Source organism: Myotis daubentonii, chromosome 3 (assembly GCF_963259705.1).
Source record: "Myotis daubentonii chromosome 3, mMyoDau2.1, whole genome shotgun sequence".
Lineage (NCBI taxonomy): Eukaryota > Metazoa > Chordata > Mammalia > Chiroptera > Vespertilionidae > Myotis > Myotis daubentonii.
Window position 1 is genome coordinate 218192969 of NC_081842.1, and position 24913 is coordinate 218217881.

A 24913-nucleotide genomic window follows, 5' to 3' on the forward strand; every position below is an offset into this window, starting at 1 on the left:
GAAGGCCTGGGAAGGCGTGCGCCAGTGCGGCGCCGCGGACTGGGTCGCGCAGGCGCGGAGGCCGGCCGGGCCGGGCCCGGTCTGGTTGTCATGAGAGCGGCGGCCCCGGCGCTGGTCGCCGCCTCTGCGACTCGGGGCGGTGGAGGCGGCGCTACCTGAGCCCCGCCGAAGGCGCGGAGGTCGTGTGGACGCCGAGGTCCGGCGGCCCTCCGTCCTGACAGGTGGGCGCTCGTTCCTGGCGGTTCGCGCTGGATGCCGCATCCCGGTGTCCCGACCTGTCTGTGCGGGGCGCCCGGCGACGGTGACTCGCTGCCCGCGCAGGTTCGGTTCGCGTCCTGGCCCCGACTTAGTTACTTGGGGTCCCCTCGCTTCCGAACCCCTTCGCTGTGCGACATGGAGGTTTCCTGGAGAATGGAAGCGAGCTCCCAGACATCTTGTAGCGAAGCGTCCGGAAGCCGCTAAAATGTTTTAATTTGCTGTGGAGACGCCAGTGCCCCTGGAAGGCGCGCCCTGAGCAGACTCCGGAAAGGGACCCGGCGTCACCTCTCCCCGCGGGACCGGCCTGTGTCGTGGGGGAGCCTGGGGGCGCCTGCAGGCGGCGCTGGCTGGGGGTGACCCCCGCCCTGCACGGGGCAGTCGGGGTCCCGGGGCCACTCTGAGCGCTCGGCGGTGCTCCCGGAATCATCGGTGGTTTTATGGAGCCTGTGCTCCCCGGATGAGCCCTCCTGCAGCCCAGCGCGGGTCGCGGCCTCCGGTTCTGACTCGGGAACCCCTCGGGGCCCTCCGTCCAAGTGGCCGGGCCAACCTCGTGTCCGCACCCAATGTGCCACCCCGGCCCTGCCCGGCCACACTTCCTGGGGATCAGAGTTGCATCCCTCAGCTCGGGACCCCCAGGTCCGGCCTCGTCTTTAGGAGCAGGACCTGCTGCTTCCTAGCCGGGTGTCTCCCTGTTCTCGGCTGAGTGCCATGGTGGATCTCGAATCCGTACAGATTTGAAGTCCTATTTGCCCGGTAGACCTCCCCCCCGCCCCCCCGCACTTGGCACTATGGTGGGCAAGGCCTTGAGGGCCCGTCCTTCAAACCTGCATGACAGCGGACACAGGGGCAGCTGTCCCCCCCAACTCCAGAGACAGGGAAACTGAGGCACGGCCAGGCCCAGGCCAGGGTCACCCAGCTGCGAGCCACGCAGGCAGGGTCGGTGCCCAGCTGTCGGTGGTCAGGTTCCAACACCCTCCGCTGCGGCGCTAAGACTGAGAAACGACCTGTGAAGCCCCCGGGGAGGATGTGGCCACGATACCATGTTGCCTGGATAAATCCTAACCGCAGGACTGGCGCTTAGGGACCAGGCAGGGGAAATGCCTGGGCACGGCAGGGGCACCCTCCCAGGGTGGCTGAGAAGGACTCCGTTTTGGCCACCCCCTTCCAGAGCCCTTCCACCTTGTACCCGGGGACCCCCTTTATAAACCGCCATGTGTTACGTGAGATATTGGGGTGTGGCTAAAGGAAGCGACTATTAAAGGTGCTTAAGGAGAAACAGGATTCTGTCCCAGCGGTGGAAACACTGTGAAGATGTTGAGAATTTCTTTGTGTGTGAGCGAGGCCTGAACTAGCAGCTCCAACGCGCTAACTTATCGCTGTTATAAATATGTTACTAAGTTCCCGTGTTTTAAAGGAGCTTTTCCTGCTCTTCCCAACAGCCCCAGCGCACAGGATGCCCCACAAGATCGGATTCGTCGTCGTCAGCTCATCTGGGCACGAGGACGGCTTCAGCGCCCGGGAACTAATGATCCACGCTCCCACCGTCCGCGGGTGGAGGTCGCCAAGGTGGGCTGGGCGAGGGGCCTCGGGTGGGGGCGGCGGGGGCTGGCAGGCAGGCAGGCGGGCTCCTTTCGTTCTCACGTGTCAGAACTCAGACGTCAGAGCCGCGGGCTGTCAGCTGCTGCTGCGCCCCCACCTGCCTGCTGTGGTGGTGCGTCTTCTTCCTGCGGCTTAGGTTTTTAAAGAGAACTTGTTGGGCCTTTTGCCTCGTAACATGACCCACGTCCACTTAAGAAATGTGCAAATACGAGAGAGGAGGAGGAAGACAGAGACCCCCGCCCAGATGTCGAAGCGCGAGCCCAGCCGTCCGCCCCGGCTCACGCGGCGTCTGTTCTGAGCTGCGGTTTGGGTTTGCAGGGCTCCTGGTTTCGCATCTGACCGCTCGGAGATCACACCGAGCTTTAGCCAGGAAGGCTCGGGGGGGTGTCCTTTACGCACGTGTTCGCTGCTGGAGTGATGATACTGGGTGCTCTGTTTCTGACACGGGGGGGCGGGGGGGTACTTGTTGAGAGCTGGGTCAGGCTGTCAGCATCGTCAGTGCCCTGGGGTGGCCTTCCCCCCAGCCCCGTCACCTCCTCAGTGCCCCTGCTCCTTGTCCCCGTCTGAGCAGAAGGTGCTGTTTGCTCCTGACTCACACACATGTAACACGGATCACAGTGCAAATCCCGTCACATGCCTGCGACTCCCTTGTGCTGCTGACAAGGTGAATATAGGTCCCACTTTAAATGAAAACATTTTTCCCCTTGGCGTTTTTTTGAGGGGACCCAATAAGTCAGTCTCCCGTCCCCGCCTGAGCTCTGGAGGAGCTGAGAAATGAACACGTCGTGCAGGGGGGACGAAATGGCTCCTTTATTGTGGGTAAGGCTGATACTGGGGAGCAGGGCTGTGTCTGCAGGCAAGTCAGCGGCGCAGGACCAGGCCCACCTCCCCGGTCAGCCGCGAGGGGAACAGGAGGGACGCCTCTGGCTGTGCCTTCCCCAGGCCCCAGTCACCCCAGTGCTGCTCTCCCTGGGCCCCCGTGTCCTGCAGAGGCACCCACCCCACCCTTCTCTCCCTTCCGCAGAGTCCTTGGTGCTCACGCACTTGCTCCCCTTTTGTGGGGACAAGTCTCCACATGGAAGTAGCTAACGCGGCCTTCTGGGCCCTGACGCGGGCGTGCGTTTGTCTCAGGCGTAGCCCAGGCTCGTCTTAGTGGTGAGGCTCAGCCTGCAGCACAGCGAGTAGACGTGGACCCTCCGCCGCCACACGGGCTCACACTGTGCTTGCTGGGGGCTCCTGCCTGCAGCACAGACTGGGGTGGGGCTCGGGTCCTACCCGGGCACGGGGAGCCCCTCTGACCGGCCACCGCCTCGGACCTTGAGTCTGAAAGCTTCAGGGCAGAGGCGGCTCTGAGGCGGGCAGCTCCCACCCGCGCTGAGCCTGGGGCCTGAAGGAACCTAAGCCGTCCGCCACCCGAGGCGGCTCCCTGTGCAGTGGGCTGGAGGCTCTGTTTGCCTCGTCGATGAACCCTGTAACCTGCGTTTGAACATCCTAGACTTTAAGGACTTTAACACTTGGTCAGTTGTCTGCATTCCCTCTAAGCCGCTGTGGAGGCTGCAGTGTGGGAGGTTCTCCCGCACGTTCTCACGTTCTCACCGCAGAGTGTGCGCTTCCTCCTGACTCGCACGGGGCGGGAGAGCGTCTGCGTCACAGCTGCTGGTTCCCGTGTTCCTGCCGCCGCCCTTCCCACGGCACCTCTCGACCTCTGCTTTGCAAAAACTCAGTGTCAGGAAATGCCAGGCGAGGTGCCCTGAACCAGAGCCCGTCTGATCCGGCCCCTGGTTGCCAACCACCCCCTTTCTCGTCTCACTACCCCGCTCGTCCCTTTATGTCCCTCAGAGTTCAACATACAGTCGTCCCCACTCGTCCAGGGTCTCAGTTCAACCACAGAATGAAAATATTTCATGGAAAATTCCAGAAATAAACAGGGCATACATTTGAAATTGCCTGCTGTTCTGAGACGCGTGATGCAATCCTGAGCTGTCCCAGGGACGTGAATCATGCCTTTGTCCAGCGTCCCGCACTGTGGACACTCCCCGCCCGCAGTCACGTATCTCAGAGCTTGTGTCCCAACCACCCTGGTTTCCCTTGGCAACGGACCCAGCGTGCAGGGGGGCTGCTGGCAGCTCAGAGGTGCCCAAGGGAAGCCGGAAGGTGCTTCCTGTGGGTGAGCGGGGCAAGGTCTCGCCTTCGTAGTAAGAAACCCTGTGCTGAGTCTTGGGGAGGTCCACGGTGAGGGCGACTCTCCCGCCCCCGGGACCTGAGGGGGGAAAGGGGTTCCTTCCTTTGCGTCTCGCCTCGGCCCGCGAGGGTTCCGGCCACGGAGCAGGACGAGTGCCTGTTAGGAGGGCAGCGGCGTGGGATTTGTGGGTGGAAGACAGAGCGGAAAGCGTGTTCCGACCCACAGGGAGGAGTTTCCCGGAAAGCGGAGCCTCTGTGGGGCCCTGGGCAGGAGCCCGAGACAGGACCACCCTCGTCACTGCATCACAGCGACCGTCAGAGCCGCTGAGCTAGTAGTGGTGGCCGTTCGCCTGGGCCTGGGCCCGCTGCCTGAGTGGCTGCCTCTCGCTGGGCAGGGGCGGGAGGACCGGCACCCGCAGGCGCAGCGCGTTCACACCCTTCACTGTCCTCCTCCTCTGTCCCCAGGGAGCCCGCCTCCAGCTGGCATCAGCCTGGTGTGGTGCCGGGCTTACCCAGCAGGGAGCCAGGCGGGGCCCCTGGAGGGGGGAGGCCTGCTCCCCGTGTCAGAAGCTCAGGATAGGCTGGGCCGCTGGGGGGTGCCGCTGCTGCCGCCGAGGTCATGGTCCCATGATGCCGCTCAGATGTCTGCTGGGAATGGCCGGTCACCAGCTGGATTATGGGGTGGGGCCCAGGGCGACGTTTAGTTGGGGGTCCTTGATCAGAGGTTTGTGAAGCCATGACTGACAGCTCACCCCCGTGGTGAGTGCGGAGAGGAGGCTGGGACCCAGCCCAGGGCACAGTCAAGGTCACGGGCCGGGAGGCCAATGGGCTGAGCAAGGTCTCACTCAGCACCATGGGGTCAGGGCCCTGCGTGTGGGGCACAGGGAGGGCCTCCTGCTCCTGCCTGACGCTGGCTCAGGGGCAGCTCAGAAATGCTGGCAACTGGAGGGGGCAGGGGCCACCGGAGGCTTTTCTTGACCTGGGGGTTTCGAGAGTCTGAGTCCTGATGGGAATGATGGAGGAGAGGCGGCAGGTCCGGCCGGGGCCCCTGGCTCGGGGCTGGGGGGGGGGGGGGGGGGCGGGTTCGGCGGGATTGCAGGGTTTGTGAAGAGCGGCTGCTGGGAGGAGAGGTGGGGGTGGCGGACAGGCCGGTGTGGCCAGTGGGCAGGGACGCCGAAGGCAGTGACTAGCAGCGTGTCCCCTGCTCCAGACGCCCTGTGTGCTGGCCCTGAGCCCAGTGTCGCCAGCTCAGCGCACATGGTTCCTCCGTCCGGGCCCTGCTGCGTGGCCGCATCACGGTCAGGGTCACGTCCCATGAGGCGGGGCTGGCGCTGCGGCTCTGGGGCTGAGTGTGAGTGTCACTTCCCAGAAAGACGCAGGTGGGCATGGGCGATGCAGGCGCCGCCTCCAGGCCGCTGCGCCTGCGCGGGGGCACACATTGAACAGGAAGGCTGCTGCCACGCATGGCAGGACGCCCTCTCGCCAGGGCTCCGACGTGTGTTGCCCACGGGGAGTCCGGAGGCTCCGGCCTGCCTGCCCGCACAGCCTCTTAGAGGCACGTGTTGATCTTGTGATAAACTTCCGTTTCACTTGGAGCCCTGTCCCCGCTGCTGTTCCCCAGGTGGCAGGCAGGTCAGAGCCAGCCCTCACTCCGAGCTGCAGTCCCACTGCGAGGAGCCGGGCGGGCAGGAGAGGTGTCCCCGTCCCCCGAGTCCCGTCACCGGGGACCTGGGAAGAGCGGCGCCGGGCGTCCTGCAGAACCAAAGCCCATCTGCTCTCAGGTGTTGCCAGTTCCCACAAGAGATCGTGGTGCAGATGGTGGAGCGATGCCGCATCCGGAAGCTGCAGCTGCTGGCCCACCAGTACATGATCCCCAGCAAGGTGGAGTTCTACGTCAGCCACTGCCTGCCCGAGTGCTTGCCCCCGTTCCAGGCGGAGCGCTTCCGCAGACTCGGGTGAGCAGGAGGGTGCAAGTGTGAGGGCCCCCTTCGGGACCCCTTCCTGAAAGCCCGAGGCTCTCCTGAGCGCCCCTCCTCTGGGTCCCGAGCCCCACACTCGGATCCGGGTCCCGGGCCCCACACTCGGATCCGGGTCCTGGGCCCCCCTGCCCCCGCCCCGGCTCTCTCCCTGGGTTTCCTACGAGGCCGCACTCGCCCAGCCGAGCCTGCTCTGTGCCCTCGCAGCTACGTCTCCCTCTGCGACAACGAGAAGACGGGCTGCAGAGCGCGGGAGCTGAAGTCGGTCTATGTGGACACCGAGGGGCAGTTTCTGAAACTCGTTTTTCACCAAAATCACGCCAACAAGTACAATGTCTACAATCAGGTGACACGCCTCCCCGTGCTGACCCCCAGCTCTGGCTGGGTCCTGTGTCCCATGCCTTTGCAAAGAGGCACTTTCAGTCTTCTGTGCGGTGGCATCTCTATGGGGAATGCTAAGCTCCCCTAGAGGGAGCCGCTGGCCCCACCACAGGCAGGAGCTGGACGGGGAGCTGGAGGGCTCCTCACCTTGTCCTTCCTCTACACGCCTCCCCACTTGTTTTCACCAGTGTCGTCCAGGTGGGCTCCTCCTCCAGCTGCAGTGATTCTCAGGAAGTGGGGGGGGGGGCGCCTCCCCTCCGGTGAGAGTCAGACGGAGGAGCCGTGGGGACCTTGGCGTTCGTTTTGTCTAATTTGCCAAGCACGTTGGGGTGACCCACATGAGCCTCGAGCAGAGGGTTCCCTGAGAGGCTGGGTTAAAACTGGGAGGCTTGCCCTGGCCAGTGTTGCTCAGTGGCTAGAGCGTCGGCCTGCGGACTGAAGGGTCCCGGGTTCGATTCTGGTCAGGGCACAGGCCCAGTTGTGGGCTCGATCCCAGTGGGGGGCGTGCAGGAGGCAGCCAATCCATGATTCTCTCTCATCATGGATGTTTCTGTCTGTCTCTCCCTCTCCCTTCCTCTCTGAAATCAATAAAGTCATATTTATTTTTTTAAAAAACTGGGAGGCTTTTAGCTATTATTGTTTTCATATCCTCTAAACATTAAAATAGCCACGTGGTTCAGCCTCAGAATATGAGCTTATGTGACTTACAGCAGTGCTCACTGGTAGCCTGCACATTAGCGCACCTTCCACATGTGGTTTCTGTTGCTCCCCCAGGTCGCCCTGGTTGCCATGAACGTCATCGGGGACCCCGTGGGCTGCAGCGATGAGAGCAACATTGTGAGTGTGGGAGCTTCATTTCTACAGAAGAGACTATTTCCAACAGGAGGGAAGGGTTATTGTCACAAAAGGCGTCATCGTAAAATCTGTGCAGAAGTGACGGGTGAATAACAGACTTTCTTTGTGGCGAGAACTGAGGCCGCCCCTCCGGGAGCCTGGCCCTGGCGCTTGCTGGCCTCTTTGCTGGCCTCCGGCCGCCCGTAGTTACGCTTCTGCGCTGCTCCTTTCTCCTCCGAGACGCTAACCAGCCTTCTCGCCCCCAGGCCTCGAGCGAGAAGCTGACTGACCACTACCTGGGGCAGCGCCCGGAGGACCCAGCCCTGGAAGGAACCTGCTCTGGGTAAGAGCCCCTCCCGCAGCCAGTGAGCGGGGCTCCAGGGCCGCCCCCCAGGTGAGCATCGCCTCCAGGGGGGCCGGCCCAGGCCTCCGGGTGCCCTGCGGCCACCCACGCCTCTGATGGGTGAAGGCCCGGTGTAGGCGTCTCCGGTGTTGCCCTTCAGAGGCGACCGTTTCTCGTTGGCTCAGAGATTTCTTACTAGAGGCTTCTAGTGCATTCGGGAAAAGGCCTGCCACCGCCTGGGGGTATTTATTGGCGCGGACACATGCACAGGCGAAACGGCCAGTTACCAGGCTTCCCGTCCGTCTGCGTTGAGACTGTTTTAAGGAAGTGAGAAGTAGGTGCCACGTCTGTGTCTATAAGTGCAGTGTTTCCAGGTCCTCTCCCCCTTCTTCGCAGTAACGGCTGGGCGTGCGCATTGTTTTGCTGCCTCTTGTTTGGAAGTAGGGCCTTGGTAGGTCAGAGTGGAGGGAGCTACGGACCCCGCTCCACACGTCCCTGCTCCCTCTGCTCCGGCCTCCGCACCCTCGGGCCTGCCTGCAGTTTACAGGCAGAGGGGCTGGTCCCAGACACGGAACCGAGGCCACCCGGCCCCTCCGGCATGCGGGTGTGGCAGGTTGGCGGCCGCGCAGCTGCAGGTGAGATTGGCCTTGGCCGCACGGAGTCAGGGCTGCGGCACAGCCACTGGGACCCGAGCCACCGCTGCGTTTGCACAGATAAGCGTCTGCGGCCGCTCAGGAGCCTGGGCCTCGCCCAGTGTGGGCGGTGAGCCTCGCTGTCTGCAGAGGCCGCCCTGCCCCACAGGCTGGCCTTTCTGACACCCCTCAGCCTGAGGCGAGCCAGGGCTGTGTGAGTGCTGAGGGCGCACGTCACTGACCACCGACGTGCGATCCGTGGCTGACCTCCAGGGGGTTTCTGGGAAAGTGGAGAGCACTCTGGGACAGGACGGCCCTGGAGCCCTGGGCGGATGTCACATGACCTCACTTTTTTCTTTGTTAGATTTTTATAATGAAACTAGAGGCCCGGTGCACAAAAATTTGTGCACTCGGGAGGGAGGGGGGGTCCCTCAGCCTGGCCTGTGCCCTCTAGCAGTCTGGGACCCCTCGGGAGATAACGACCTGCTGGCTTAGGCCTGCTCCCGGGTGGCAGAGGGCAGGCCCAATCCCTAGGTGCAGCCCCTGGTCGGGCTCAGAGCAGGGCCGATTGGGGAGTTGGGGCGCCATCCCCTGTCACACTCAAGGCAGGGTCGATGGGGAGGTTGTGGAGCAACCCCCTGTCATACACAGAGCAGGGCCAATGCGGGGGTTGGGGCGCTGCCCCCTGTCATACACAGAGCAGGGCCCATCAGGGGGGTTGGGGCTCTGTACCCTGTCACGCACAGAGCAGGGCCCATCAGGGGGTTGGGGTGCTGCCCTCTATCACCCACAGAGCAGGGCGGATCAGGGGGTTGGGGTGCCGCCACTCTCACACTCAGGGCAGGGCTGATGGGGAGGTTATGGCTCTACCCCGTCACACACAGAGCAGGGCCGGGGGCGGGGGGGTTGGGGCGCCGCACCCTGTCACACACAGAGCAGGGCCCGTGGGCCGGGGGGAGCTCCCCCCTATCAGGCACAGAGCAGGGTGGATAGGGAGGTTGTGGCCCCGCCCCCTGTCACACACAGAGCCGCAGGGCGATCAGGGGGTTTGGGTGCTGCCCCCTGTCACACTCAAGGCAGGGTCGATGGGGAGGTTGAGGCACCACCCCCTGTCACGCACAGAGCAGGGCCAATCAGGAGGTTGGGGCGCTGCCCTCTGTCACGCACAGAGCAGGGCCAATCAGGGGGTTGGGGTGCCTTCCCCTGTCAGGAACAGAGCAGGGCCGATAGGGAGGTTGTGGCCCCGCCCCCTGTCACACACAGAGCCGCAGGGTGATCAGGGGGTTTGGGTGCTGCCCCCTGTCACGCTGATCCCGGTGCCAGGAGGCCTCGTGGCTCCGCTGATCCCGGTGCTGGGAGGCATATTACCCTTTTACTATATAGGATAGAGGCCTGGTGCATGGGTGGGGCCGGCTGGTTTGCCCTGAAGGGTGTCCTGGATCAGGGTGGGGGTCCCCACTGGGGTGCCTGGCCAGTCTGGGTGAGGGGCTGAGGGCTGTTTTCAGGCTGGGGGTGACTGAAGCTCCCAACCGCTCCTTTTTTCCTTTTTTTTTTTTTTTTTTTTATTCTGGTCGGCTTTAGCTTGAGGCTTGGCTCCAGCTCTTCGGCCTCCGGCTGAAAGTAGGTTTCTGGCCTTTGCTTACAATGTTGCCAATCTGCTGGCTGAAGTTGGGCGTATTTGTTACAATGTTTCTTAAACTGCCAGCTCAGAGGCAGCCGCAGGCGGGGAACGTTGGTTTCCTCTGTCACTGAGGCAACCAAGCCTCATGTTAGTTTCAAGCTGCCTGGCTTCCGGCCGCCATCTTGGCTGTCAGTTAATTTGCATAACTCGCTGATTAGCCAATGAAAAGGGTATCGGTCGTACGCCAATTACCATGTTTCTCTTTTATTAGATAGGATGAGGTCTTTGTTTCATCTCTGGGACTTCAAGGCCGAGTGACTTAGACTTAGCGTGGAACCTGCCTTTTGGTGAAAGTAGTTACGTGGCTTTGTGGACACAGTAGAAGGTGGCCCAGTGGATCATCACTGGGCACACTGACCGTGTTCAGGGCTGCCAGGGCCTAGAATGGGGGGCTTGGTCCTTCGGAAGTTGACGTCTCCTGTGTCCTCTTTGAACTCATTACTATACAATTTTCCAACCGGTTTATTTGAGGACAAATACCACTTTAATTAAAACGTGCCTATATGTGAAGTCAAAGCTGACAGTGGCGTTTCCTGTCGCTGGTGTCCTCCGTTATGGTTCTGCTGCGATCCTAGACGGGCATTGTCAGTGTCAGCGTCGGTGTTGACGTCAGCGTTAGACCTGCCTGCGGGGAAACAGAGAGTAGAGCGGATGCCGGGTCAGGCGCGGGCTGTGCGGCTGAGATGCGTGTCCCCCGAAGGGTTTCTCATCTGCAGGCGGGAGGGCTGATGGCAGCATTGGACCCTGTGAGGTGAAAGCGCCGTAGAAGCAGCTGCCCGGCCGTCATGTTCACCAGTCACGGCGCTGGGCGCTGGTGTGAAGCGGGCACCTGGCTGCCTGGCCTATCAGGTCGGCTCAGTGAAGGGCCTGGTCAGCATTGGTCTGGGGTTGGGTTCTGCCCCACATCGCTGTCCGCGTGCCTAGAGAGAGCCTGGATGGCCAGCACGAGGGGGTGGGGCGCGGGGACGAGGACGCCGAGTGCGTGTACTTGGACACGGGCCGGAGTGTGAGCTGCGCAGCCGGCCCACTGCAGCTGTGCTCCCGAAGCCGCACTGAGTCCTCGGGCAGCGCCTCCAGGAACTGGGCTGGGACGTTCTCCCGGCTGCCTCCGCGCTGAGCCGGGCCCTCCGCGCGCCTCCCACAGAGGAACCTGACGCTGAAGTGTCCTCTTCTCTCCTTCAGGAAGTCTGACCACATCTCCCCACTGGACGACTTAGCCTTCGATATGTACCAGGACCCGGAAGTCGCGCAGATTATCCGCAAGTTAGACGAGAGGAAGCGCGAAGCCGTGCAGCAGGAGCGCTACGACTACGCCAAGAAGCTGAAGCAGGCGATCGCGGACTTGCAGAAGGTACTGCTCCAGAGGGACGTCCCCTGTGCGCCTGGGGCTCGCACTAAATATGCCGTCCAGCTGTGGGCGGTGCCTGGCCTGCAGGAGTGGGTGTGGGCTCAACGATCCGGGCAGAATAGAAGCGTGGCCGACGAGCGCCTGGACAAACCTGTCATGAGCCCCTGCATCCCTCTCCAGACGTCACCCCAGACGCCGGGTAGGGACACATCGCAGACGTGTTAGACATCCCAAAACTCTCGGGGATTCTCAGGCGCTGCTGTGGCCACAGGCAGCACTCGCTTTTCAGGGTGTGGCCGTACGGCCGTGCCTCCCGCTGGTCCAGGGACCCCTGGAACCCTGGTCAGCGCCTCCGTCGAGTGGGCATGACTAACTGCTGTCTGCCGGGCGGGCGGAGCGCGGAGACAGCGGGTGTTGTGTGCAGGTCGGGGAGCGGCTGGGGCGCTACGAGGTGGAGAAGCGCTGCGCCGTGGAGAAGGAGGACTACGACCTGGCCAAGCACAAGAAGCGGCAGATGGACCAGTACCGTGCCCAGGTGTACGCGCAGCTGGAGCTGCACAGCCTGGTGGACATGGAGCCGGTAGGTGCGGCTTGGCCTAGGGCAGTGATGGCGAACCTGTGACACGGTGTCAGAGGTGACACGCGAACTCATTTTTTTCGTTTATTTTTCTTTGTTAAATGGCATTTAAATATATAAAATAAATATCAAAAATAAAAGTCTTTGTTTTACTATGGTTGCAAATATCAAAAAATTTCTCTATGTGACACGGCACCAGAGTTAAGTTAGGGTTTTTCAAAATGCTGACACGCCGAGCTCAAAAGGTTCGCCATCACTGACTTAGGGCGAGGGCTGGGTGCCCGTGAGGGTCTGCGTGCTGTCTGCATCGCCAGCGTCTGTTCTGTGAAGCCTGGCAGACCGGCCGCGCTCAGGAGCATCAGCACCCGTGTGCCCACCACTTGGCTGCTGCCTCGCCCGGCTCTGGCAGGCCTCACAGGAGAGCAGGAAGGGGCGGAGCTGGGGGGGCACTTGCTCCCCAGTGTTCCTCGGTGGTGAGAAGAAGTTGCCCGCTCCCGGGAGCCGTGGGAAAGAAACCCCAGGGGCCTCCGCTGCTGAGAACACCTCCATGGAGGCGCTGCCCCATCCTCAGACCCACTCGGGCAGGAGTGCGCCCGCCGCAGATGAGGAGACGGAGGCTGAGTGCAGACAGGAGACCCCGCCTGGGTCCAGATCCCGCTGTGCCGCTCTAGTTGTGTGATCAGACTAACCCTGCTCCACCTGTGCCTCGGTTTCCCCGTCACATTTGCCAGGGGGCAGTGGAGGGCACTGAATGAGCTCATCTGTCTGAAGCACTGACCACCCCACCCAGTGCCTCACACTTGTTAGGATGACGGGGGGTAGTGAGCGGTGCCCGGCTGGCGGTGTCCTCGGGGCCACCGGGTGCCCGTGTGCCTCTCCGCTGGCACAACCATGAGGTGTGCCCCCACGCTAGCGACTCACCCACGCGCTCGTGATGACACGGATCCCCTGTGTGGCCCACACAGTGACCTGCGGGCAGTGAGGGCGGCGATGGCTCTGCCTCCTGGGCTGGTGCTCTGGGGAAGGTGCGGGCCTGGGGTGGTGGCCTGGGGATCACGCGTCCCTTCTCCTAGGTGCCGAGGCCGTTGGATTTACCGCTCCAGCCCCTCGTTCACTCCAGCAGTTCTTGCCACCTGCCGCCAGCACTGCCACCACCTCAGGACGACAGTGTGACGGAAAACCAGCGTGCAGAGCCCGTCCCTCTGGAGCAGCCCTCGTCCCACTCCCTGGACGTTTCTCTTCAGCGCTCTCCCTCGGACCAGCCGCTGTCCCCCTCGCACCCTTCCCACAAGGCCCACGTAGGTGCCTCAGTTCCGTGGCGTGATGTGCACTCAGCAGGCGGGCCAGGCGTCGGCATGGGTGCGGGTGGGGGGGGGCCTGTCCCGGTGCAGGGCCTCATCACTCACCTGGAAGTCAGTGTCACGTGGACTTGTCTGCATGTCTGTCTCCCGGGAGGTGTCAGCTGGGGGGCGGGCCTCCTGCCCACTGCTCCACGGGGGCAGCAGCCCAGGGCCCAGGCCGGCTCAGGAGAGCCCACGCCTGCGAGGAGGCGGGTGGCGACGTGGAGGCTGCTGGACAGTGAGCCCATGAGCTCAGGCAGGACACTTCTAAGCCGTGACTAGGGAGACTGGCCTGCTTGCCCGGTGAGCCGACCCGCTGGAGGTAAAGGGTAGGAGGCAGCTCGGCATCGCTTATTAGGCTGCGATGGGGTCGGGGAGTAGGAACCCTGAGTGCATTTGGTCAGTTGCTCCTGCTGTCGGATAACCTGTTCTGATGACACTGGGATTTAGCACGTACCCTCATCCAGACTGGGAAGGCCACGGCACTGAGCCTGCCGTGTAGACGGGTGGCGGGCGGGTCCGCACGGGAGCTCTGCAGCCCCCTCCTCCCCTGCAGCCCGAGGACCTGCCCTATGACGAGCGCCCCCTGCCCGCTGTCCACAAGCAGCCCGGCGCGGCCGTGGAGCCGGAGAAGCGGGACCTGGACGCCAGCGAGGCTCCCCGAGCGGGTGCTGTGGGCGAGCCCGAGCCCCTAACAGAGAAGGCCCTGCGGGAAGCCAGCTCTGCCATCGAAGTGCTGGGGGAAGCCCTGGTAAGAGGATGCCGCAATGTGTGCGTGTGCACGTGCACCACTGTATGTGTGTGTGTACCCATGTGTGTGTATGTGTGCGTGCACCCCTGTGTGTGCGTGCACCCCTGTGTGTGCATGTGCCCCTGTGCATGTGTGTGCGCGCGCGCATGCACGCCTGTGTGTGTGTGTTTGTGTGTGTGTGTGTGTGTTTATATGCGCGCGCCCACGTGTGCCCACGTGGCAACCCCGTGAGTGACATCCACAGTGTCCTGTCCTCTCGGCCCTGCTCAGCAGCGCAGCCTGCTGCCTGTGGCTTGTTATGGCCTCAGTCCATGCAGACTTGGTCTCGCTCCTCCTGCTGCCTTCCCTTCCCCAGCATGACAATCTTTCTCCAAGAACCCGACCTTCTCATGCCGCGTACCCGGAGGGCGGCTTGGCTTTGTCGTTGCCTCCGGCGATGCTTCAGGCTCATTGGCTGGGGGAGCCCCTTGCTGGTCTTTGGTCCAGGGTCTCCGTAGAGCCTCCTCCAACACCATGTTTCAGAGGAACCATTGTTTTCCCAGCAGTCCCCTCGCTGTCCAGCTCCCGCACCCGCGCCGAGTCCCTGGGGTCCGAGGCTGTGGACGGGCTCAGCTCGTCTCTGATGGCACGTCTGTGCCCTCGGGGATCTGCCTGAATTCGTCCCCTGTGGGAAGGAAGGAGGGAGGGAGAGAAGAGGGGGACGGGGAGGGGGAGGGGCGAGTCTTGTGCTGATTACTCAGCGTACAAAACAGGGAAACGGAAGCGAGGGTTTCAGATCTCCCGAGTGAGGACTCGCTTAACGCTGTGTCCTGGAGCTCAGAGCTGGCCGGAAAACCAGCTCCCCTGTGCCACCAGCCAATCCCGGGAGCGACAGCAGCGGGACAGGCAGCGCGTGTCCTCGCACAGGGAGCCCAGCACTCATGTCCCCAGTTCCCAGCCCGCAGCACTCGCCGCGGTTCAGTGCAGTCAGTTTTTCCTACAGAAAAGCGGGTCTCTGAACGCACAGTGCGTGCTCACTCTATAGGGGCCTGGTTGTAGCAAAGGTGTCGTTCTCATTTGAAACAAAGGCGCGGGTGGCACAGTGCTGGCGGTGGTGTCGCCAACACCCAGGGAGTGAGCAGGGCTCCCGCCCGCAGGTGGCTCAGGCCTATTCCAAGACATGGTCGTTCCGGGAAGACGCACTGCTCACCCTGTACCAGCAGCTGGTGGACACGCCGGTCGGAACCCCGAAGGAGGACCTGAAGGGCTTGCTGCGCGCGGCCGTCTTTCTCATCCGCAGGTCCATCCGGGACATCGTGACCCCGGTGAGTCCCCCGGCCCTCAGGGCCAGTGTCTGCCACGATGCCTGCCGGCCGCGCCCAGGAGGGAGAGCAGACAGGAAGTCCCTGTCGTGGCCAGCTCCCTCTGCAGGGCCAGCACCGAGGCGCTAGGAGTGTCCATGCGCCAGGCACCTGTCCCTCGGTCATTCGCGCGGGTCTGATCAGCCTCCCCTGTGCTCTTCAGAGCCGGTCATAGAGGCCTGGGCTCCGGACTCAGGGGCATCCAGGCCCGGTTCACCATTCAGGAACCTGGGCTGGGCGTTGCTGTTGAGCTGACGGACTGTGCAAGGCCTCCGGTGAGCGCCCTGGTGCGCCGCCGTCTGCGGGAGCTTCCCCAGCTCAGCGGGGCTCTGTGACCCGGGCACGGGGGCACCAGGAAGTGAGAGCGAGGGTCTCCGCCCGCGATGACCTATTTAGACAGTTGTTCTCAGGTGCCTGTCCCAGCCCTGCAGACGGCGTGGCATGGCATGGGCTCCTGTTTATCCCTGAGAGGAAGGCTCGTGTTCCCTCGCAGCGGAATTCCATCAGCACAGCTAGTCCGTCTCCTCCCCTCCCCCAGGTCTTCCAGGCTTCGCTGAAGGTGCTGAAGGTGCTCCTCACCCAGTACATCCCCAAGCACAAGCTGAGCAAGCTCGAGGCGACCCACTGTGTGGAGAGGACCGTCCCCGTGCTGCTCGCCAGGACCGGAGACTCCTCTGCTCGCCTGCGGGCCATGGCCTCCAACTTCATCCAGGTACGCGTGCGCAGGTGCGCTGGGGGGCACAGCCCTGCGGGCCATGGCCTCCAACTTCATCCAGGTACACGTGCGCAGGTGCGCTGCGGGGGCACAGCCCTGCGGGCCATGGCCTCCAGCTTCATCCAGGTACGCGTGCGCAGCCCTGTGGGGCCGGACGTGGTTCAGACGTGGCAGGTCCCCTCTGCTCGGAGCACCTGCCTCATTTTAGGGCCCCGCCTGGACTTCCCTGGGCTCTGAAAGGGCCGTTTTGTCTTTGACGTGAACGTTGAGGGAAAGGGACACTGCTTTCTAGTGTTTCTCTAAGTCAACACACACTGTTGACTTTTAAAATAAAAACATGTGACAAACTGAATCAGAATAGGAAACACGGGAAAAACGATAGCCTGTCCCTGTCTTGATGTAAACATTTCCCTCTGGACGAGCGTGCGGCCTCCAGGCCAGGCGAGGGGAGCGCTGAGCTGGCGGGAGCTGTGCCGGTTTGGGAGTGCGGCCGCCCTGGGAGGCAGCTGTGTCTTTAACTCAGCGGCACCTCAGCTCGCCTGGGTTCTGGAGCGAAGGCCTGCGTGTGCCTTCAGAAACCCTGGGCGTCTCTTAAACGTGTATCCGCACGTGTGAGCCGCACGCCTTTCTCGGGTCGGGATCCAAAGCTTCCAGATCTCTCCCCGGGACCACTCTCCCCTCTGAGGAGTCAGCTTCGTGACTCAGTAAACCTACAGTTTCAGTAAATGAGGAAGCAGTCCTGCCGCACAGGTGAGAGCAGTCACCCCCGGTCGTGTAGTCCAGTCGTGCGGTGCCTCCTGCGGACACAGCGGAGCTGGGGAGGGGCCCCTGGGGAGACGTGTTGAGGGCGGACACGTCCACTCTGGAAGGTTGAGCCCTTTGACTCCAAGTGTCGGGGTGCAGACACCTCTGCTGAGGCCGCTGGGGCCCGGGCACGGGGCTGGCTCTGCTCCGCACGCGGCCAGGGCGGCCCTGAGCTCCCAGCCCGAGGCGTCTGCTTGTCGCTGAGGCTGCTGGGGGCCGGGCACGGGGCTGGCTTGTCGCTGAGTCGCTGGCGGGCTCAGCATGAGGGAGCTGTGTGGAGAGAGGGTGTTTGGGGCTGGGCCCTGCAGGCGCCTAAACGCAGACTGCTCTCCGTGTGGCCTCTTACAAGCTCAGTATTTCCCCTTTTCTCCTCTGATCTGGGTAACTCAGTGACAGGCGTGTCTCCTCCTCTAATCTTGGTAAATGTGTGGCGGAGCTTGCATTTCCCATCTTAGCCATCAACAGCCCCTCGGCTACAGGCCGTGGTTACACGCGGGTCGACCTTTAATAAATGCTGAAATGACCCACGAAGCAGAGCTGATTGCTTTCAGGATGTGAGAGACTAGAAACCCCTTTCCTTCCTTGGGAAATTCTGGGGAGAAGCCCTGGGTCTTGGATCCGTTTTCCCTGATGCTCTCACTAAGCTCCAGGCGACCGTGGCTTCATTTCTTCCCCTTTGGGTTTTGCTCTAGTTTCTGGGTTATTGTGTCTTACACAGAAGGGTGAGCTTAGGGACCGGCGATCTCACACCCATGTGTCACTGCCCGGTTACTGTGAGGTCCTATCAGATGGGGCTAAGTTGCTGCCAGCGTTTTCAGGACCGATGGAGGGATGGGTAACTGTGGCTCTTCCAGGAGATGGCCCTGTGTAAGGAAGTGAAGTCCCTACAGATGGTCCCGTCCTACTTGGTGCAGCCCCTGAAGGCCAACGCGTCGGCGCACCTGGCCCTGAGCCAGGTGGCCCTCCTGTCCCGGCTGCTGAGAGACCTGGGCACTGACAGCACGGGCTTCACCGTGGAGAACGTGATGACGGTAAGCGTGGGAGCGTCCGTCGGAGAGGGGATCCATGCCTGGCGACACGTCTGGGACAGATCGCCGTAACGCAGCTAAATGGGTTGTGACAAATGACAGGCACGAGTGTTCAAAGCATGGCTTCAGAATGACACACTCGGGGATGTGCACGGCGAGGTGAAGGCGCAGGCAGGCCCTCCCAGAGAGCCCGCCTCCGGGGAGGCCGCCGAGCCGGTCGCCAGGAAGGCCAGCGCTTTATTGCTAAGAGCAGAAACTGTAACCCTGGCTAACCCAGGTGGCGAGGCCTGGAGCTAATCCTACCTCCTCTCCTCTGCCTAACGGTGTGTGATGCGCAAGGTCACACGTAGGGGAGGATGCACCGAAAAGCGATTATGGACACAGGGCGTGGATGAGAGCAAAACCAGCTCTGCGTCCCTCCCAGAGGGCGCTGTCCTCACCGCGGGGCCCTAAGGGCCCTTCGTTCCCTCTGCTCTCGGGGTGACGCCGGCCCTGCCTCTCCGTTCAGTTCGCAGTGCGCGCCCTGCAGCACCGGGTGTTGCAGGTACGGGAGATGGCGGTCTGCGTGATCCTGGACCTGTACCGGCAGCGCCGCTCCGCCGTGCTCGAGTACCTGCCCCCCGACGACAGCACCTCGCGCAAGAACATCCTCTTCAAGACCATCTTCGAGGGGTTTGCCGAAATCGACGGCAGGCCCACGGATGCCGAGATCAGGGTAGGGGACTGGGAGTGCGGCCGGGTCCTGCGGAGGAGGTCAGGCAGGGCAGCGCGCCGAGGGGTGCAGGAGCCCGCCCCAGGCCTCGTGCTCCCTGTGCCTGCCAGGCCTTCCCGCCGGGAGAGGCGGTGGCGCGAGCACCTGCGTCTGGGCCACCAGAGAAGCTCTTACGTCACCGGGAGCTGACCTTTGTCGCTCCCCATGTGACCAGTCGTAGCGACTGTTACAGCGCATGAGAAACACCGACACCTGTGACTTGTCTCCCAATTCAAAGACGACTCTAAAAAGCTGTTCTGACGGGAAAATCATTTCCTACCAGGCACAGAAAAGAGCAGCCACAGAAGAAGCAGAGAAACAGAAGAAAGAAGAAATTAAAGCTCTACAGGGGCAGCTGGCAGCCCTGAAGGAAATGCAGGCCGGGGCCCAGGTGGGCGGGTGCTGGCGACGGGTGAGCGACGAGGGGGGGGGGGGGCGGGGGAGGGGGGCCGGTGGCCTTGACAAAGGTGGGTTTCCCTGGAGTCCTGGGCAGGCCCTGGAGGGAGGCCCGGGGAGGAGACCGCAGGGCTTGAGCCGTGGAGCCTTTTTCCCAGAGCAGTGCCCTGTGCGCCGGACGGACGTGGCTGCCGTGACGGGGGGGGGGGGGGGGTGTCAGTGCGGTGTTGGCAGGAACGAGAGCAAAACTTAGGAACAGTTTCAGGATCGAGACGCATCTGCATAGACTCGCTCTGAGCACTGGCCTGTCCTCTGCTTCTGTTTTAGGAAAAAGGAAGCGAGGCTGCCAAGGCGAAGAGTCCAGGTAGGTGAGTGCGCGGCCTGAAGCCGTGGGGAACCTCTGCTCACCGCAGGCGGCGCTCAGACACGGCGGGTTGTGAAGATCCCCTATTAACTGGTGTTTTTAAATACATTTCACATCAAACATCACCAACTTTAAAAAACCGGCTGCTAAAACTTTGAAAATAGTTTCCACAAAAAGTGAGTTAAATTTCTTCCTCTTTAAATTCTCAGACCCTGACAGACAGAGCGCGGCCCCTCGCAGTCCCCCCGAAGCCGCCGAGAATCCGGGCCTGGACAAGTGCGTACAGCTGCCCTCGCCCCGTGGGGAGTGATGGGGGACTCACCATGTACACGCTGCCCAGGGTTCTGTAGACCAGCCGCTCCTCTCAGTCCCTTAAAGCTGGGACCTGCCCCCCACAGTCAGCCTGGACCCTGAGCCAGGCAGGCGGCTGCCCCTGCGCCCAGCAGACGGCCCGTTGGTCACGAGTGCTGGTGCTGGCGCCGGCTCAGTGTCAGAGCCGCAGAGGCTCCCGGCGGTGCAGCGGGTCTGCAGAGCCAGGCACGTCTCTGCCTCTGCTGTGACTCAGGATCCTTCCTGCTGGAAGGGGTCCTGGGGAAGCTGACACTCCGACTCCGTGGAGCCCCTTCAGGGCAGTTTCATAGAGAAGCCCCCAGTGCCCCACCCCTCGCTGGAGGCCCGCTGCCGCCGGAGGCGCAGACAGCCCCCGAGGCCGACGGCCAGCAAGGCGCAGACAGCCCCCGAGGCCGACGGCCAGCGAGGCGCAGACAGCCCCGAGGCGGACGGCCAGCGAGGCCGACCGAGCCTCACGCCCGCCTCCCGTTGCAGCCTGTGCATCTTCTGCGGGGAGCGGAGCGCGGCCTTCACGGAGGAGGGCCTGGACCTGCACTACTGGAAGCACTGCCTCATGCTGACCCGCTGCGGCTACTGTAGACAGGTCAGGCCGGCGGCCGCGCTCCCTCCACCCTGAGCGGCCGCCTGGGTGCCAAGGCGCGTGGCCGTGCCCTTAAGACTGGGACTGAGCAGGATGTGGGTCTTTAGCCAAGGAGCTAAGTGACGAGCTCGGGGGGTGGGTCCCAGAGGTAACAGTACGTGCCAGCCCTCACCTCGGGCGCGGGGGAACTCTGAGGACCAGGCACGGGCGTGAGTGCGGGGGTGCCGGCGGCCGGGGCAGGACCTGCATTTCGGCTGCAGGTGGTGGAGATCGCCAGCCTGACGGACCACCTGCTGACGGAGTGCGACAAGAGGGACGGGTTCGGGAGGTGCTGCCGCTGCAGCGAGGCTGTCCCCAAGGAGGAGCTGCCCAGGCACGTCGCATCCAAGGACTGCCACCGTGAGTGCCCTCGGGCCCCGGTCCCAGCCGCCGGGCTGGCCCAGCCACAGGTCCACGGGCAACCCCTGGCTCCCCGCCTCACCCGCCACCCACAGGACAACTGAGTCTTGTCTCACTGACACCATTTCAGCTGCCAAACCAGAGAAGCTGGCCAACCGGTGCCCTCTGTGCCACGAGAACTTCGCCCCTGGAGAGGAGGTGAGGCTCGCCGGGGCCAGCGCAGGGGGCTGAGCAGTTTAGTGCCTGTTTAGTGCTGTCCGTGTCCCTCACTGTGAGGAGGCTCAGCCCCGGGGACAGGCGCACCGAGGGAGCCCGTTCCCGTCTGCGCCCTACATGTGGGCCCTACCTGGAGGCGTGGCCACCCTCGCTCACATTCTGGTCCCTTTGATTCATGAAAGTGGGCCAGCTGGTCGGGTTTGGAGAGTCTGCTTCCTGTCCAACGCCAGGCGCTCATCCCTCCCCGCGTGAGCCACGCTGCACAGGTGGCGTGGGCTCAGGCCTTCCCTCCTCGCCCCGAGCCCTGCAGACATGGCTGCAGCCTCCGTGGTCCTAGCCCAGCCGTGGGCAAACTACGGCCCGCGGGCTGGATCCAGCCCGTTTGAAATGAATAAAACTAAAAAAAAAAAAAAACCAAAACCATACCCTTTTATGTAATGACTAGGGGCCCGGTGCACGAAATTCGTGCACTGGGTGTGTGTGTGGGGGGGGGGGAGTGTCCCTCAGCCCAGCCTGCCCCCTCTCACATACTGGGAGCCCTCAGGCGTTGACCCCCATCACCCTCCAATCGCAGGATCGGCCCCTTGCCCAGGCCTGACGCCTCTGGCCTAGGCGTCCGGCCCGGGCAGCGGGGACCTGCAGCTGCAGCGGCCCCGCGATCGTGGGCTTCGCTTTAGGCCCAGGCAAGGGACCCCTAGCTCCCGGGACTGCCAGCTTCGACCGTGCCCAGCTCCCATCGCTGGCTCCACCCCTACTTCCTGCTATCACTGGCCAGGGCGGCAAAGGCACCTGATTCTCCGATCATGGCTGGGGGGCAGGGCAAAGGCGGCCCCAGGGCCGCCTTTGCCCTGCCCCCCAGCTCTTAGCTCCCCCCTGGGTTTCTGATCACTGTCAGTGGCAGGGGGCTTCTTCCTGCTTTCCCTTTCGCCTCCCTGCATTGTGCCTACATATGCAAATTAACCGCCATCTTGTTGGCAGTTAACTGCCAATCTTAGTTGGCAGTTAATTTGCATATAGCCCTGATTAGCCAATGAAAAGGGTAGCTCGTATGCCAATTACCATTTTTCTCTTTTATTAGTGTTGATGTTTACTTTGAATTTATATTAGTTCACACAAACACTCCATCCATGCTTTTGTTCCGGCCCTCCGGTCCAATTTAAGAACCCATTGTGGCCCTCGAGTCAAAAAGTTTGCCCACCCCTGTCCTAGACTCTCGTCCCACGGCTGTGAGCTGACGGCCTCTCACGGCACACGCTCCGAGGCCATGGCTTTCTCCACGCCCGTCCGTGCTGCACCCGTGACCTCACTGCACAGCTTCCAGGCCCTTAGCACCTCATAGTCGCTGTGGCTCAGGAGCTGATATGGGGCCCGCCGGCCCTCTCTTGGGGCCCCACAGGTGGTGGCGGGTATTGGGGGCCATGTTCCCACCAGAGGGCTCCACAGGGAAGATCCTCTTCGAGCTCCCTCCAGGGCGGGCAGGGCTGCTTGCTGGTCATCAGAGGATGGATCCCCTTTCCTGCCAGCTCTCAGCCAGGGGCTGCGCTGCGCTCATGCTCTCAGCTCCCAGCCCCTGGCCCCACCGTGCCCTCCCTGAACTGTGACCCTTCCGCACACCCTCCCGTGACGGTCTCACTGTGCGCTGCCCGGGGAGGGCCGTGGGAGGTGGGCTGCGTCTTATGATCGGCTGAGCCCTGAGGGACCGGCCACAGAGCACCCTGAGGCCACAGACACCAACTCCGCGCGCCGCCTCTGGCTGCGTCTTTCATGACAGGCGCGTGGGCTGGGACAGCAGCGGAGGCCCCGCCCCCTGGTTACACCCGCAGCCTCTCGTTTCAGGCGTGGAAAGTCCACCTGATGGGCCCCGTGGGCTGCACGATGAACCTGCGCAGGACGTGCCTGCTGCTCAAGGCTCCAGCTCCACTGCAGGGTGAGGATGGGCCGGGTCGCGTCCTCCACGGCCACTCAGCCCGACGGCTTCCCGCCAGGCGCCAGTTCCTTAAGCAGTGGCTTGGTCAGACCCGCATGCTTTTCATTAGGAAACTGTTCTGGCCGGGAGGCGCAGGTGCACCCCTACGTCAGGGTGAGGAGAGGCGAGGCCCTGAGCGAGAGGATGGGCGTAGCGGCATGTGCGCGTCTGTGCCAGGCGCTGTGCTGGGCGGCACACCCTGGTCCCATACCGTCACAGGACGCGGGGGGCGGGGACCAAGGTCACTCCAGGGAGGAAGCACCAGTCACGTGACTGCTCATTCTGTTCTGGAGCTGAACTGGTGAGGCCAAAAGCAGGCAGATGGCTCGGTCTCTCCTCTGAGCTCAGGGTCCTTCCTCTCCTGCCGTCCCGGTGCGTCTGCAGCGGCCACCTGAGGTCACCGCCAGGTGACTGCTGTCCTCTGCTGACCCCCCACGGTCAGGCCAGCTCCTGTGGACAGGTGCCCAGGTCCCAGCCCTCCTGCTGTGCTCCCCGTGTCTGCTGACGCCGCCTCCATACCGTCAGGTGCTGTGCGCTCCCCTCGTGTGTCAGTTTCTTCCTGACACGGTGCCTGTGCTTTATGTTCCGTGTTCACCGCAGGCAAAGGCCCAGACACGGCCAAGCCAGGGACCTCGGGGCTGAAGGCTGGAAGCAAGATCCCCACCCCAAAGGGGGGCCTGAGCAGGTGCTCTGGCAGGACCTACAGGAAGCGATGACCCGACGGGACCAAGCCCCTTGGTGTGAGCGGACCGAGCCAGTTCCTGATCGTGCACACGTCTCCTAACAGCCATCTGCGGCCGGCGGCCATGCTCCGCCCGCTGTCCTCACGCATGTGTGGGGTTGGCCGAGGCGGCGGCCCCGACGACCGGCACTCCCTCCCGTGTCCAGCTGGCAGGTCTGACTTTCTCAGGCCGGGAGCCATACACGTAGCCGTGCTATTGGAAGAGACCCCGAAACCAGTGCCGAGGAAGCGCCTGGAAGCAGGTGCCGGGTCGGGCCAGCGTGTCGAGGGCGTCCCGCAGGCACAGAACCCTCTTCCTTCGCAGTAACCTCGCTTGTGGTCTGTCTCGGCCACAGAGCTGTGGTCACTGCAGGTCACAGGAGAGCGGGGTGGCTCGAGCTCCCCCGTGCCTTCTCCCGCGCCTTCGCCATAGGCAGCAGCTGCAGAGCCTGTGTTTTCCTCTGTGACAGAATAAAGGTTAATTAAAGGCAATGGCGGTCACCAAGAACTGGTCCCTCCCCGTCCCCATCCCTCTCAAAGCCAGGCTGGAATTGGAGCTGAAGGCACTTTTCTCAAACACTCCAGATACTTAAACCCAAAACATCACTCACAGTGACACAACCAAACCTCCAAACCCAGTCTCCTCCCAGCTCCTGCCCAACCCCAAACCCACCAGTGGTTCTGCCTGCCTCATCTGCAGGGCACCCGGGAGAAGCCAGTGTCTGAGACCTGCTAGGCCACGCCCAGGTCTTCCCGTCCAGGTGGTGCCCCACAGCACCCCAGCGGCTGCCCCCTCCGTCCCCTCCTGTGGCCAGGGGCCCGACGCCCACTGCCGAGCGTACAGCAGGCTGTCAGAATGCCGCCGGAAGGGATGACATTTGTACCACACAGCTAGTGTATTGCTGTTTCTAGTTCCCAGCCTGGGGAACAAGAACACGTCAACTAATAGCTATTTGAGCGGTATACTCCCCGGCCACGTTAGCCACCACCGGTTCGCACTAATCTATCACCATTTTTGGTAAATTAACACCGTCTCGTATGGTTGACTGGAAATGCTGAGTGAGACTGACCAACGGAATTACCTTTAAAAAAATACTAAAATGTGGGGAGACGAGGTAAAATGCTCCTCGACCAAGCGGAGTACAGCTGCCGAGATGATCACTCAACAATCCTTTTCGGCTTCCAAAGATGTTGGCTGCTTTCTAATCCATTTTTGAAATACAGATAAAACATTTTTTTAAACAGAACAATAATGAGAAAAGTTAACTAAGCAATTATTTTCTCTCCAAAACTTTTAAGAAATAGGTATACTGTTTTCTATATATTATAACCTAAAAATATTTGTAAAAATGTTTAGTTTTTGATGATTGACAAAATTAGG

General features: G+C 62.4%; 1 protein-coding gene across 8 annotated transcripts; it reads left to right on the top strand.

The window, feature by feature from the left end:
• Positions 1 to 22: 22 nt before the first annotated feature.
• On the top strand, positions 23 to 24024 carry CEP104 (centrosomal protein 104). Of its 8 annotated transcripts, none has more exons than XM_059691471.1 (22): positions 24 to 321; positions 1698 to 1824; positions 5820 to 5993; positions 6222 to 6360; positions 7170 to 7232; positions 7496 to 7572; positions 11068 to 11236; positions 11658 to 11813; positions 12884 to 13108; positions 13707 to 13901; positions 15038 to 15205; positions 15780 to 15953; positions 17615 to 17791; positions 18297 to 18503; positions 18823 to 18951; positions 19263 to 19299; positions 19509 to 19575; positions 20125 to 20233; positions 20491 to 20629; positions 20760 to 20827; positions 22669 to 22772; positions 23412 to 24024. In XM_059691471.1, exons 2-22 carry the CDS (start codon positions 1712 to 1714, stop codon positions 23593 to 23595), a joined length of 2874 nt encoding a protein of 957 aa, XP_059547454.1. In that variant the 5' UTR covers positions 24 to 321; positions 1698 to 1711; the 3' UTR covers positions 23596 to 24024. The 8 variants fall into 8 exon arrangements, with proteins under 8 accessions (XP_059547459.1, XP_059547454.1, XP_059547453.1 ...); XM_059691470.1 differs by having other exon boundaries at positions 24 to 221; XM_059691472.1 differs by having other exon boundaries at positions 24 to 221; positions 18823 to 18930.
• The last annotated feature ends 889 nt before the right edge of the window (positions 24025 to 24913 follow it).